Raw genomic sequence first — 14066 nt, forward strand, 5'->3', positions numbered from 1 at the left:
ATAGCAACTAGGGATGTAACTAGGGATATCCAAACATCACGATACGATATTATCATGATACGAAGGTCACGATACGATAATTATCACGATATTGTGGGGCGGTTGGCGATACAAAAAAGGTCACAATGTGGTAAAAAACCCCATCTCATTCTAAAAAAAACAACAACAACAACACACACACACACAATATTGTGATTTTGTAAATTACAGCAAATATTATAAAAATATGATAAACATTATATATAAAAATATATAAATATTATATATATTGAGGCACTTACTTGCTAATGCAAGCACACATTGAGTTCCTCCACATATTGACTTGGTTCACAAGCATATTACGTGCGCCTTCATCTGACCATTAATGTGGATTTTAAACATAGAAGGGCCAAAACATGCCTTGTGAAAATTCAACGGCACTAAAACAACTAGCCACGAGAGGGTGCTAGAACTACACAAATAGAAATCAACTCGACTTTTTTTAACAGATGTGCTGCTTTTAATATCGTGACATGATGATGACGATATATTGTGGCAGTTTTAATATTGCGATATCACAATATTGCCATTATCGTTACATCCCTAATAGCAACAGACCACATTATGATCAAAAGGGACATAGTAACTGCATAAGACTAGACCAAATAAGAGTAGCTAATCATGCATTATCATAATAAGGAAGGGACATAGTAACTGCATAAAGAACTGACATCATAACACAAAGACCCCATGATCCAACTCTAAACACAGTCATAACATAACAGAAGATGCAGAAAATGAATGCAATGATTCATATGTCATCGGTTTTACATTTTTTGTTTGAGAGTTGATCACGTAGGCAACCTAAATTCTGTCATGCTGAAGCCGCTCTTCACCTTTAGCTTTTGTCCTTCATAGTCTTATTTACACTAGTTTGGGACTGACAGGGTTGTATTAGTGTTCCAGCCATGTCTCGTCCTTCTTCCATTCAGTTTGCCGCCTCCTCCTCCTCCTCCTCCACACATGCTCCTGTGCAGCATTAAATGGATTTAGAATGAACCCCTCCATTTGCGCCTGTCTGCTTTTTTTTTTTGGTTGTCCACACAAATATGTGTTTATGTGCTTGTCTGGTTTTTGCTCTTGTGTTGGCTATTGTGTATGTTTTTTTTTTTTTTCTGTCTGTGTTTGCCTTTATTCGTCCTCCCTCTTTCTAATAAGCATTTACTCTTTCCTTATGTCATGCAGCAGCGTTAATCAGAGGAAACAGGAACAACTGCACTCAGTTTTCTAACAACTTGGATTGGCTTGTTAGCAAGCTGGAGAGGCTGGAGTCTTCTTCGGGTAAGCTCATTGTTATTCTTGTACATATCGCACATCCTTATACGCTGCATTATTAAACCTCCTGCATCAAAGATGCCATGGTTTATCTCTGAGAATTACACACGAGAAATGTAAAGTGTGCACCGGTAGATACTCTGTTGCCAACTAATTGACAAATACCCGCAGGCATTCTCGAAGTTCTGCACTGTATTCTAATTGAGAGTCCAGAGGCTCTCAACATGATCCAGAGAGGACACATCAAGTCCATCATATCGCTGCTATACAAACATGGACGTAACCACAAGGTCAGTACTAGCACATACTTCAAAGACCAGATCACATAGGTAGAGCCACTGCACTATAATTTACGATATTGCTGTTCTCTTTTTCTCTGCCCTCAGATTCTCGATGTGCTTTGCTCGTTGTGTGTGTGTAATGGCGTCGCCGTGCGAACCAATCAAAACCTCATTTGCGATCACTTGCTGCCCAAGAGAGACCTGCTGCTACAAACCCAGCTGGTCAATGACGTCCAAAGGTTAGAAAGTACTTTTGCATTGTCACAATTAAACATCAGTCCAGGTAGCAGGTGATGTTACAGTATTTACTGTTGCATCTAGAATGGCACTTAGGAGTCCTCTGCCGCCGCCATACAATATATATACGACCAATCACGAATCACCTTCAGAAAACAGGTGAGTTGTGATTGGTCATTGTCATCAATGTCATCCTCAGTCGACAGCAAATGGCAAAATGGCCGCCCCCTGAGATGGATTAAAAACTCCTGGATTTTGCTGCTTAACTCGTATTCCACTAACACAAAATTAACCAGAATACCATATTTAGACTAGTGGGGCTGCAGAACATATTCTTGTCAAAAAACAAAAACAAAAAAACAAAACATTTTTGGGTTGACTTCCTGTTTCATGGCGTCAGTTATATGGATTTTTCAATTATTCGCGGGTGTACACTGTAGAAAATGGGGTTGCGAGTTTGTTCAATTTAGTTTTGCGTTATTCTTTTATAAATTAAGAAACGAGTTAACATTTTTTCTTGTAACGTTAACAAAACTAAAAAATTAATTCTGGAACCGTTTTTTCAGATCTGTATTGAAATCCTACTAAATAATATACTAATGTCTTTTTTGGCAAAAGTATAATTGGAAGGTGGAATTGGTGCTTTGGTAATTCATGAAGTGAGTCAAGCTTCAGTATTACGGTTTGTACGGGTCTCAATTTAACTGCTTTACAAAAATGACTCATAAATTTGCCATGGGTAGTTAATGTAGTGAGTAAGCTGACATTTTGGCTAATCATCCTCCAATATATTAAATGTCCATATAATTAATGTGTGAAATAATTATTAAATTAAGAAATATAATCTCTTCATTTTCTTTTTACACTTTTTAAGGTGGTCTTCTTTGCTCTTCCTTAAGACGTTTTTTTTTTTTCCTTCAATAGAAATTTCCAAAAACGCAATTTCGAAAATAAAACATTAAATATATTGCCGTAAAGGCAGACACTCAATTAGGTCAAAGGAAGAAAATATATATTACAATAGAATTATTGAAAGTGACAGCGTTTTTTCCCCCTCCATTGCCAGTATGAGACCGAACATCTTCCTCGGGGTGAGCGAGGGCTCCGCTCAGTATAAAAAGTGGTACTACGAGCTGATGATTGACCAGGTGGACCACTTTGTGACCAGTGAACCCTCTCACCTGCGAGTGGGCTGGGCCAACACCAAGGGCTACGCACCTTACCCCGGAGGGGGTGAGGGCTGGGGGGGCAACGGCGTGGGAGATGACCTCTATTCTTATGGTTTTGATGGACTGCACCTCTGGTCAGGTAAGGAAATCGTCGTGCGTTTGTCTGACTCACCTGATGCATACAAGATTAGGTGAGTCTAGACGGAAGCCTCCCGGGACAACATCAGTGTGCTTCTGTATGTTCCCTAGGACGCATCCCCCGGGCGGTTGCGTCCCTCCACCATCACATCCTGACCTCAGAGGATGTGGTGAGCTGTTGCCTCGACCTCGGCGCTCCAAGCATCTCTTTCCGCATCAATGGACAGCCCGTTCAGGGCATGTTTGAAAACTTCAACACAGACGGACTCTTCTTTCCCGTCGTCAGCTTCTCTGCAGGTGTCAAGTGAGTTTTTTTTTTTTTTTTTTATTATTGTCAGGCAAATACACTAATCACACTCGTGCATGAGTACACACAAGCACAATGAGATGACACAAACACGCTCTCCACTCACACAAAACCCTACATATTTGAAAGACGTCTAATCCACCAACACTCCAAATGCATGCCTCGACGTCTCGAGATTGGAGACGGAGAAATTGGCTGGCTGGCTTGTAGTTGCCTCTGTTGCTGTGGCGACCACAGATAGTGTGATTGACTTGCATAAATGCAATTTCAAGCTCAGGCAGTTTTTTGTAACGCTGATGTAACTCTTTGAAGCCCTGAAACATTTTTACTTACAATCAGAGCTGCACGATATTGGAAAAACATGTGATATGCGATATAGTTGTTGAATATCGCGATATCGATATTATTGCGATATTTAACACGTACCTAAAGAAATAACATTTTTATTCTCAACTGAAAGAATAACATTTTGTTCATGTGGTAAAAAGCAAGTTCAATGTGTTCCTAGTTAATTAATTGTAATTACCCTATTATTACCCTGTAATTACCCTGTAATTACCCTAAACTATTGGATGGTGATGCACATTTAAGCTTGTGTCTGACTGGTCAATTTCAGGTAAAAGCAAAAAATTCCATATGAAAATTATTGCATGTCATTGCGATATGCATATTGCATGGCCCAATATCGCGATATCGATATTTTTTCGATATATTGCCCAGCCCTACTTACAATGTTTTCTTTTGTTCTTATTTTACTTATCTTACTCTTCATCATTACTGCATAACCGATTCCTGTTTCGTGTACAGCACTTTGTATACAGCAATGCTTGTTTTAAAGTGCTTTGCAAATAAAGCTGAGTTGATTTGAGTATACGCAGGATTATTAACGGTGAAGAATCAAAGCAGACAGGAAAATTGGCCGCCCTTGTTATTTCTTTCACGCCGTGCGATTTCCAGATGCAGCATTTAATTTGAGATGTGACATGCTTGCAAATGAACCCGCTGACTCACTGAACGTCGCTGAAAGTCGCTGCCGTTTGAGGCATTTCCGCTCCTCAATAATTGAGGGCTGCCGCCATAAATGACTCATTTGCGTCACCACGTTTACGTCACCACTACTACTCAAATCTTTATTTTGGGCTGCCTCGAGAGGGCTCTGACTTTGTTTTTAATACTCTTGAGTTAAACGTGCCCCTCTTAAAGTTTAAGCGTCAGTGAAGCAGATTATGAGACCGGAAAGTAAGCTACACCCGCTTCACTGTTTGTATTCCGTTCTAAGAAATTCACACGATTTGATGTCATCAGGGCAAGGTTCCTGTTGGGTGGTCGTCATGGCGACTTTAAATTCCTGCCGCCATCAAGTTACGCCCCCTGTTATGAGGCCCTGCTGCCCAAAGAGAAGCTGAGGGTGGAGCCAGTTAAGGAGTACAAGAGGGACGTGGACGGGGTCCGAGATTTGCTTGGCACCACCCTCATCTTGTCACAGGCCTCTTTCATTCCCACACCTGTGGAAACCAGCCAGGTAATAAGCAGAGTGATGCACTTGCAGCAATGACATGAATCTCAACTTGAGTGCATGTAGAGTAGTTAAAAAAAAGCAAAAAAAAAAATACTTTGTTTGTGTCCTCAGATTGTTATGCAGCCTCACTTGGAGAAAGTTCGGGACAAGTTGGCGGAGAACATCCATGAATTGTGGGGCATGAATAAAATTGAACTGGGCTGGTCCTATGGCAAGGTGAGAACATTCCTTTTAGCCTTTTAATATGGCAACAAAATCACCATCAAGATAAAAATAAAAATAATCCATGCATTTGAGTTCAACGTAGTTACTTTAGTATAAAAATTGATCACAAAAGCCTGTACGTCATCTTGCTTTTTCTCTCATAATTTGCGGTTCACACCAAAAAAGAGGGTAAGTGGAAAGAAAAATTACATTCTCCATACACTGTACAATGCTTTTCATGTCATGTTAAGCTTCCTCACAGTTTATTTGTAGGTTAACACAACCATGCTGTCTGTTGTTTCAATGTACACTCAGTCACAAATGACTGTTGTTTCACCCAAGGGCACAACAGGACCTCAGAGTTTTTGGCACAGTGATAAACCAAGAGGAAGGCTTACTATTTCTTTTTTTTTTGAGGGGGTAGTGGGGCATTTAATTATCCACTTTAATTATTATTTTTTTAATTAATTTTTTTATCCACTTTATTGAAGAACACAAATGAGGATTTTAATTTAATATGCAAGCACCATAAAGCACCCTCAAAATGTAAAAATATAGGAGGCTGTATTGCGTTCTTGCCTGTAGTGCGATGTGAAAATTTGACCAACAAAATTCATTTGTTTTAGTACTGCTGGCCTCAACGTAAGCTATGTCTGCACATTTTACCAAAGACTTACTGAGATTGCCTTTTGCTTTCCAAATATAATAAGGCTGAGCTTTTAGCACTCTTAGGGGTATATTCACTAAGAATGTGCTGCGGCCGGTAATAGCGCGGAATATTGTACCACAACTGTACCCACAGTCTGCGCCCAGTTACCCACCGATTCGCTAAGGATATTGCTCTAATCATATACCGGCGCAAACACGCCCACAAAACTGACAGCTTGGAGCAAATTTGCACCTGATTTGAACATAGTTGTTCAAACTATTGTTGAACAAGTGTTAAGTGTTAACTATTGTTATAGTAACAGTTGCGAGAAAGATGACATTATCAGAAAGCGAAGTTGGACCGAGAGTAAGCGTTTATAGCGTCACTAAGCTGTACAGAGCAGAGAGGACGACAACGAGGACATTCATTCATAAAGTACAAATTATTGGTGCGTTTGTTTTTTTAAAATATATTTTCAGAGGTTGGCGTGGGCGTACAGTATGCATCTGGCACGTAAAATGCCTCCCCGCCATTGCCGATCGGCCCGGGTTACGTTCTGTGTCCTAAAACAAACACAGAAAATAGTCCCCCTCTCTCTCTCTCTCTCTCTCTCTCTCTCCTCTCCTCTCTGCGTGACAGCCAGAGAGTGACGTGCACCGTGCCATGCACTGCTGTCATGATCCCGGGATCGAGGTTGCGTCAGGTTAATACATGCTTTCCAAAAACGTTAGTTGCGTCACGCAAACTCTGTGTGCTTATTTGCGCTGGCGTTAGTGAATTAGATGCTGCATATCAATGAGTCTCATTTGCAATGGGGTGGGCATATTTTGCATCAAATGTATGCAAATTACCTAATACATACGCGCAAATAACACTGGCGCACCGTGACGCAATCTGGTTGGCCGTGCACTTAGTGACGGGTTTCCCCATTTTTGCCGGTTAGCGCAGTGCAAAGTCGACACAAACCTTTAGTGAATAGGCCCCTTAGTTGTTACTGTTATGTTGCTAACTTTCTACTGTACGTACGGGACCCAATTAGACTGTGCCCAATAGTGATGAGTGGTGTAATGAAATGACTGTTTGTTCACATATGTTGGTGGCAGCACAATGCATTTTTCTTTTCACATTAAGTGCTATCTAATCTTGAACATGAAGTAACTTGTGAAATTGTGCACATTTTTAAAATTCTAAAATACAACTTGACCCCAGTCTCCACAAATATATGCATTATTATTAAATATATTACTGCTAAATTTTGATGTGAACATGTCTGGTGCGTTGCGACTGCAATAATTCCCCCAGTACAGGCTTTCCAAGTAAGGGGTGGTCATTAATCGCACGTTATCTAATTTAGTGGTATTAAATGAACTTTAAATTAACGCAAAATTAACAGACTAATTTTGACACGGGTAGTCGAGTGGTTAGCACGTCCGCTTCCCAGTTCTGAGGTCTCCGGTTCGAGTCCAGGCTCGGACCTTCCTGGGTGGAGTTTGCATGTTCTCCCCGTGCCCGCGTGGGTCTTCTCCGGGTCCTCCGGTCTCCTCCCACATTCCAAAGACATGCATGGCAGGTTAATTGGCCGCTCCGAATTGTCCCGAGGTGTGCTTGTGAGTGTGGATGGTTGTTCGTCTCTGTGTGCCCTGCGATTGGCTGGCAACCAGTCCAGGGTGTCCCCTGCCTACTGCCCAGAGCCAGCTGAGATAGGCGCCAGCAGCCCCTGCGACCCTTGTGAGGAATAAGCGGTCAAGAAAATGGATGGATGGATGGATAATTTTGACACCAAAATTGGAGTGTCAAAATTTGTCTCTTGGTTTATTTCCCAATTAATGATAGATGAAGAACATACCTGTTTTGCCCTAATAGGAAGAAATAAAGATTCCAATGACACGTGTTTAATATGTGTATAATTTAATCGCATGAACATCCTCCCTCTATTACAACTGCAGTATTTTCTTTTATAAGATAATATAGGTGAAATTTACAAAGGCCATGACTAGCATTGTTATGATTAACCCGTGAAGAAGATGTGGAAAAACTGCTTCTAAAGTGACTTCTTGTAACATTCTTGAACAGTTTTCGAAAGAGCTGGCTGGTGTTCATCACATACACACACAAACACAACATATCTGTGCATGCTTTTTTTTTTTTTTTTGGTAAGCCATTGCCCATGAGCATTCTCAATTGGGGATTTTGGCATAAAATACAGCCAAAACATCTCTCGCTTGGTATTCCAGTCATGCAACGAGAGGATGTGTTTCCTCATCCGTCTTCCATAACATGTTCACTAGAACAGCCTGTTACTTGATCAGTAGCTGCCTGTGGTAGACGCATTTCTCTTCACTTGTCAGCCCACAGCGACAAGACGTGTAGTTCTGTGCTTAGTAACAAATGCTGTGGGGATGGAGAGTCAATTGATATACATGTCATATTTGCTCATAGATCAGGGATGATAATAAGCGACAGCATCCATGTCTGGTGGATTTCTCCAAGCTGCCCGAGACGGAAAAGAACTACAACCTGCAAATGTCGACAGAAACTCTCAAGTAAGTTGACAACTATGGATTCATATGCTTGCTCGGACCAAATCTAAAAACTGGCACAGCTGGACAAACGCAATTTTGGAGAATTTGATATGAATCATTTTACTATAGTTTTAAATCATCTCATTGGGCGGCACAGGTATGAGGGCGAGAACACTGTCGTGATTGAGGATTTTCAGCTGTCGTGGGTGGGTCCGGAACAACATATCTCCCATTATAAATGCAAATTCAATGTATTATAAAATACTGAGATCTAGTGTAAAGTCCTGTCTCATCACTGACATTCATGTTCAAGTACAGCATACAAATATTAGATTATTTTTACAGCTACCTTACAGTTGTCATAAAATGCAATCAATTACAGCACAATGTTCTGGAGGTCTTTTACTTTTTTGTCTTTTGTTAAATTACTTAGACATAAAAAAAAAATCAGGCTGAATGTGAACTGTAAAAAAAGCTCATCATTTGTATTGAACACTCAGATAAATTCAACAAAATTTTATTTACACCTTCACCTTTTATGTATCTTCCCTTTTACTGTGTTCATTTAAGAGTGTTTGGGGCTTTTTGAACTGTTGCACACCCCAACAAGGTCAGATATTCTCTACTCCTTAATCGTTTGTCAGCACTCCACACAACACTTAAATTGGCTTCTAAAAGTCCCTCTGAGACCTATTACAAGTAATTTACATAAATAGTCTTTACTTGATGCACAGAATGCTCAAGTCCATCCATAATTATTCTTGATGTGTAGTCTGAGTCGGCACAGTGTTGCTCTCTGAATGACATCCATAAAATATAAAATACAATAAAAAAGTAAAAACACTTTTTACTGCATCCTTTCAGAGTATGTGAAGACAATTTCACACCCTCTACAGTCGTTTGGGTATTTCCTTGACTTTTATTATGGTGACTAATACAATTTAATACATTACCTCACCCCTCCAAGCGTTTACTACTCTAGGATGTATATACTCTAGTCAAAGGCAGAGGTGATGCTTGGGTTTAAACATGATCTTTGCTTTGTTTTCCGTTCACAGAACCCTGCTGGCACTGGGCTGTCGAGTAGTTCAGGTTAATTCAAATGCTGACGAATCACTTAAGAAGATTAAGCTCCCAAAGAAGTAAGTGTACCTACCTACTGGTATTTTGAGATGAATAATTTACACCAAATTACTTGCTCTCTACTCCCTTTCTCTTGTAGCTTCATGATGTCCAGTGGTTACAAACCATCCCCTCTAGATTTATCTGACATGAAACTGACTCCAGGTCAGGAGTTGCTGGTGGACAAGCTGGCAGAGAATGCGCACAATGTGTGGGCCAAAGACCGCATCAAGCAGGGTTGGACGTATGGTATTCAGCAGGTACGCACTGTGCATGTGCTCATGTGCAGTTAATTGGAGGCACAGCAAAATATTGACTAATATCTGCGATACAACACAACTTTTCTAGTTCATAGTGGAGTTTAACTTCATTTCATTTTCCACCTCCATATATTGACTCTGTTCACAAGCATATTGCGTTCCCCTTCATCTGATTTTTTTGCATGGATTTTAAACATAGAAGGGCCAAAACATGCCTTGTGAAAATTAAACTGCACTCAAAATATGGCCACCAGAGTGGAAATTAACCTGACTTTTTTTTTTTTTTTTAAACAAATGTACTGCTTTTAATATCGTGACATGACGACGACGATATATTGTGGCAGTTTGAATATCGCAATATCACGATATTGCTGTTATCGTGACATCCCTAGTTAATACTGTACGTTCTTATTGTTTTCTCTGCGTGCTGCTGACAGGATCTGAAAAGTAAACGTAACCCCCGCCTGGTCCCGTACGCCATGCTGGACGAGCGCACCAAGAAGTCAAACCGCGACAGCCTACGCGAGGCCATTCGCACTCTGATTGGTTATGGTTACAATGTGGAGCCCTCTGATCAAGAAGGCGGTGTGTTATGTTTTGAAATACTGGCTAAATGGACTAAAGAATTGAGAGTGACATCTATTTTCAATTGCTATAGGTGTAAGGGTCAGGTTGTCCAATGCTTTTGCCCATGCACTATTACTTTGAAAACTTCATTACTACCTAAAAAAACAACATCATCTAATTATGTTGCTATCCTTTCCAGGACAAATGGCTGAACGTCTCAGCATCGACAAAATCCGATTCTTCAGAGTGGAACGGACTTATGCGGTGAAGAACGGCAAGTGGTACTTTGAATTTGAAGCCGTGACGGGAGGAGACATGAGAGTTGGCTGGGCAAGACCTGGGTGCAAACCAGATGTGGAGCTTGGCACGGATCAGCTGGCTTTTGTCTTTGACGGATACAGGGTAACCACATCCATTGTTACGTTTCATTTCTCAATGTCAAAGTAAGAGCACGTGATTATTTTAATAACTGTATCTTGCTCAAGGTGGTAGAGGTCAAAAGTCAGATTAATTAATGTGCTTGGACAACTGAACTCAACAACAGTTTATGTAAATGAAGTCATCAAAAAAGTGTACTGTACATTTTGCAGAGAAAGGGTCACGTGAGGTACGGCATTTAGGATACAAGAGCAGACAAGAAACGGAAGTTGGAAAATAGTCTTTACATACAAAAATACAAAGTGGCAACAGAGAGCAGGGTTGGATTCACATGGCCTCGAAGAAAACACTTGACGGAGAAATCTTCAATAAGAACCTTGAGCAGGCTGGACGCAGAACTCAAAAATACAAAGTAACTAACCACAGCGAGCAGGACTGTCTGCAGAACACATGGAATGCACAATTCTATCTCACAGAATAAAGTCATATATGATAAGAATAAGAGCGAGTAGGCAACTAATAGTGACTAATAGCATAGGAACTGACAACATTCTCATCATAAGGGACATTTGCAAGACTCAACAACCTTAAGAGTCACTAATATAGGAACATAACAACTGCATAGAAACTGATCACATAATCATCAGAAGGGACAAAGTAACTGCATAAGATGTTATTTTTAAAAGGCCATCAAGAAGTAATTTTTGTCTTCTTGAAATGTACACAGGGCCACTGTCTGAACATGGGGGGCCGTTTGTTTGGCCGCTGCTGGCACAGTGGCGATGTGGTGGGCTGTATGATCAACATGGAGGACAAATCCATGATCTTCACCCTCAATGGGGAGATCCTCATCACCACCAAAGGCTCTGAACTTTGCTTCACCGACTTTGAAACGGAGGATGGTGAGAAGTGGGAGAACCATTAAGAGGATATGTATGTTAAAAGATGACCTATATTAACCTTTAATGCTCTGCAGGGTTCATCCCAGTGTGCAGCCTGGGCTTAGCTCAGGTGGGTCGTATGAATCTCGGCAAAGACGCCAGCACCTTTAAGTATTACACCATGTGCGGCCTTCAAGAGGGATTTGAGCCCTTCGCTGTCAACATGAACAGAGAGCTCACCATGTGGTTCAGCAAGCGTCTGCCAACGTTTGTCAACGTGCCAAAGGACCACAATCACATCACAGTATGACCAAAGTCTGAAATACCTCTTCGCAACATTGACGGTCATCGTATGGGCGATAAGACTGTCGATTCTTCGCAGGTGACAAGGATCGATGGCACCGTCGACAGCCCCCCGTGTCTCAAGGTTACTCACAAGACATTTGGCACCCAGAACAGCAACACAGACATGGTGTTTTGTCGTCTCAGTATGCCTGTGGAGTTTCACTCCTTCTTCAAGACCAGTCCTGTTGTCGACATGAATGGAGTGCATGATGATGACACCCTCAAAGTCAAACACAGGTGCTTATTCTCCGAACGTTGGCCTTTTTAAGGGATTTATAAAAGTATTACTCATTCAAACCCCAAAACATATAAATATGTTTTAATACTTATAAGCATACTTATAATTTTTTTTTGTTTTTTTTGTTTTTTGTTTTTTTTAATGCTAGTCCATACAGAAGGCTTTGATGCAGCTTCTGACCTGAAGAGGTTACTTAAAGCCAATTGTCGTTATTACAAAAAAACAGCCAGCAGGTGGCAGCAGAGTATAAGAGATCAACCAGGGCCGTCTTGCAACAAGCTCTTTTTGCCAGTGTTTTCAACAGGAATATGAATGATAATGAAACTTAGCCTTATTCTAATGCGAATTTCTGCAAAACTGAAACAGATGCGAACACTTTTTTTTTTTTCTGATGAAAAAGGCGACTAATCTTTCTTTTGGTCGGTTCCGTATTTTTATAGTAGTAGAACACAATATTCTGTGGACCTTGCAAAATAAGTCAAAATCCAATAAAAGAGGCGGGAGCGAAGGGGGTTGTTTCAACAGGTTTGAGAATATTGATGAAACTTAGCTAAACAGATACAAGTATACTTTTTATTCCCGATGAAAGAAGAGACCCTAGTCTTTCTTTAAGTAGGTTCCATGTGTTATAGCAATAGAACACAATATTCTGTGGGCCTTGCAAAATCCAGTAAAAGAGTGACGGGGTTGCTTCAGTGAAAATGGCTGCGAGTGAATGAGTTAAGTGTAATTTTGCTGCTATGTACTTGTGCATGCCCAATGACAATAAATTTAATTCTGATTCTGATCTTTTAAATGTGTTTGTTGATAGATATCCACTGCGATCCGTGCGACACGGTGACGAAAGTAGACGAGTGGACTACAGCAGCATCACAATGGTAGCGAAACATCATCGATTAACATTCGTAGTCACTCCGTTTGTCACAACATTCACACTCATCAACATTTCCTTACAGTACTACCACTCTGTGAGGGTCTTCGCTGGTCAAGACCCTGCATGTGTTTGGGTCGGCTGGGTTACCCCCGACTACCATTACCATAGCAACAACTTTGCCCTCAGCAAGACCAGAACAGTGACTGTGACCTTGGGCGATGAGCGAGGGCGAGTCCACGAGAGGTGAGATTTCGGGGTGAAATGTGCCCCCTATTTAGACTTTATCTTGTCTTCAGTGTAGAAGAATCAATGACGAGCGCCTTTTGATAGCGTCAAGAGGAGTAACTGCTACATGGTGTGGGGTGGCGATGTGACCAACACGACTCACGGCTCAAGTCGTAGCAACGTTGACCTGGAAATTGGCTGTCTCAGTGACCTCGCCACTGGTCTGGTGACATTCACTGTCAATGGCAAGGAGGTCTCCACATCCTACCAGGTAATGAATGCGTTTGCTGGAGAAGTTAACGTAATGATTGGCTAGGGCTGGAATGGCCATTTGGCATACCTGGGGGGGCATTCAAACATTAATACAACACTCTAGAATCTGTGATAAATAATGTGAGGAACACTTCTGGACATCTAAGAATGACAATAATTCCCTCCGCAGTTCATTACGGTGACCTTGTCAGGAACTTACTTCCCGTCTTTGCATATTTTCCCAAACATAATCATGACATTTGCAATTGTTGAATTGCAGACATTTGACAACTTCTCTGTTTGGCTTTGAGAACTCTTTTGAAGGGTTTAATCTTCTTATGTTCACTGGCGTCAGCCACTGCTGAGTCATCCTCGCCAGCCCGTTCATGATGCATAGCACACACGCACACAAACCATAGAAAGTGGTGACGTTTTATGATGCCACATTAAGCTGCTTTGCGCAAGTTATGTTTTTTTTTTTTTTCTCTGATCCAGGTGGAACCAAACACCAAGCTTTTTCCTGCTGTATTCGTGCAACCCACCAGCCCTAACCTCTTTCAGTTTGAACTCGCCAAAATAAAGGT

The 14066-nt window shown here is 41.1% G+C and overlaps 1 protein-coding gene across 11 annotated transcripts in view; it reads left to right on the forward strand.

Annotated features, from left to right (window-relative positions):
- Positions 1–14066, forward strand: part of LOC144032020 (ryanodine receptor 3-like) — a 99899-nt gene that overhangs the window by 34119 nt on the left and 51714 nt on the right. For 10 of the 11 annotated variants that reach the window (XM_077539624.1, XM_077539628.1, XM_077539625.1 and 7 more), the window contains 19 exons: positions 1225–1320; positions 1486–1604; positions 1701–1834; positions 2899–3140; positions 3251–3443; positions 4752–4968; positions 5077–5181; positions 8258–8361; positions 9399–9482; positions 9563–9722; positions 10160–10307; positions 10489–10691; positions 11395–11569; positions 11644–11852; positions 11931–12130; positions 12943–13009; positions 13088–13248; positions 13336–13501; positions 13978–14064. In XM_077539624.1, coding sequence (XP_077395750.1) covers positions 1225–1320; positions 1486–1604; positions 1701–1834; positions 2899–3140; positions 3251–3443; positions 4752–4968; positions 5077–5181; positions 8258–8361; positions 9399–9482; positions 9563–9722; positions 10160–10307; positions 10489–10691; positions 11395–11569; positions 11644–11852; positions 11931–12130; positions 12943–13009; positions 13088–13248; positions 13336–13501; positions 13978–14064 — 2870 coding nt within the window. Of the gene's footprint in view, positions 1–1224; positions 1321–1485; positions 1605–1700; positions 1835–1943; positions 1992–2898; positions 3141–3250; positions 3444–4751; positions 4969–5076; positions 5182–8257; positions 8362–9398; positions 9483–9562; positions 9723–10159; positions 10308–10488; positions 10692–11394; positions 11570–11643; positions 11853–11930; positions 12131–12942; positions 13010–13087; positions 13249–13335; positions 13502–13977; positions 14065–14066 lie in introns of those variants that run through there. The other variant, XM_077539632.1, reaches the window with a different exon arrangement.

The sequence above is a fragment of the Festucalex cinctus genome, chromosome 12 (assembly GCF_051991245.1).
Source record: "Festucalex cinctus isolate MCC-2025b chromosome 12, RoL_Fcin_1.0, whole genome shotgun sequence".
Classification (NCBI taxonomy): domain Eukaryota; kingdom Metazoa; phylum Chordata; class Actinopteri; order Syngnathiformes; family Syngnathidae; genus Festucalex; species Festucalex cinctus.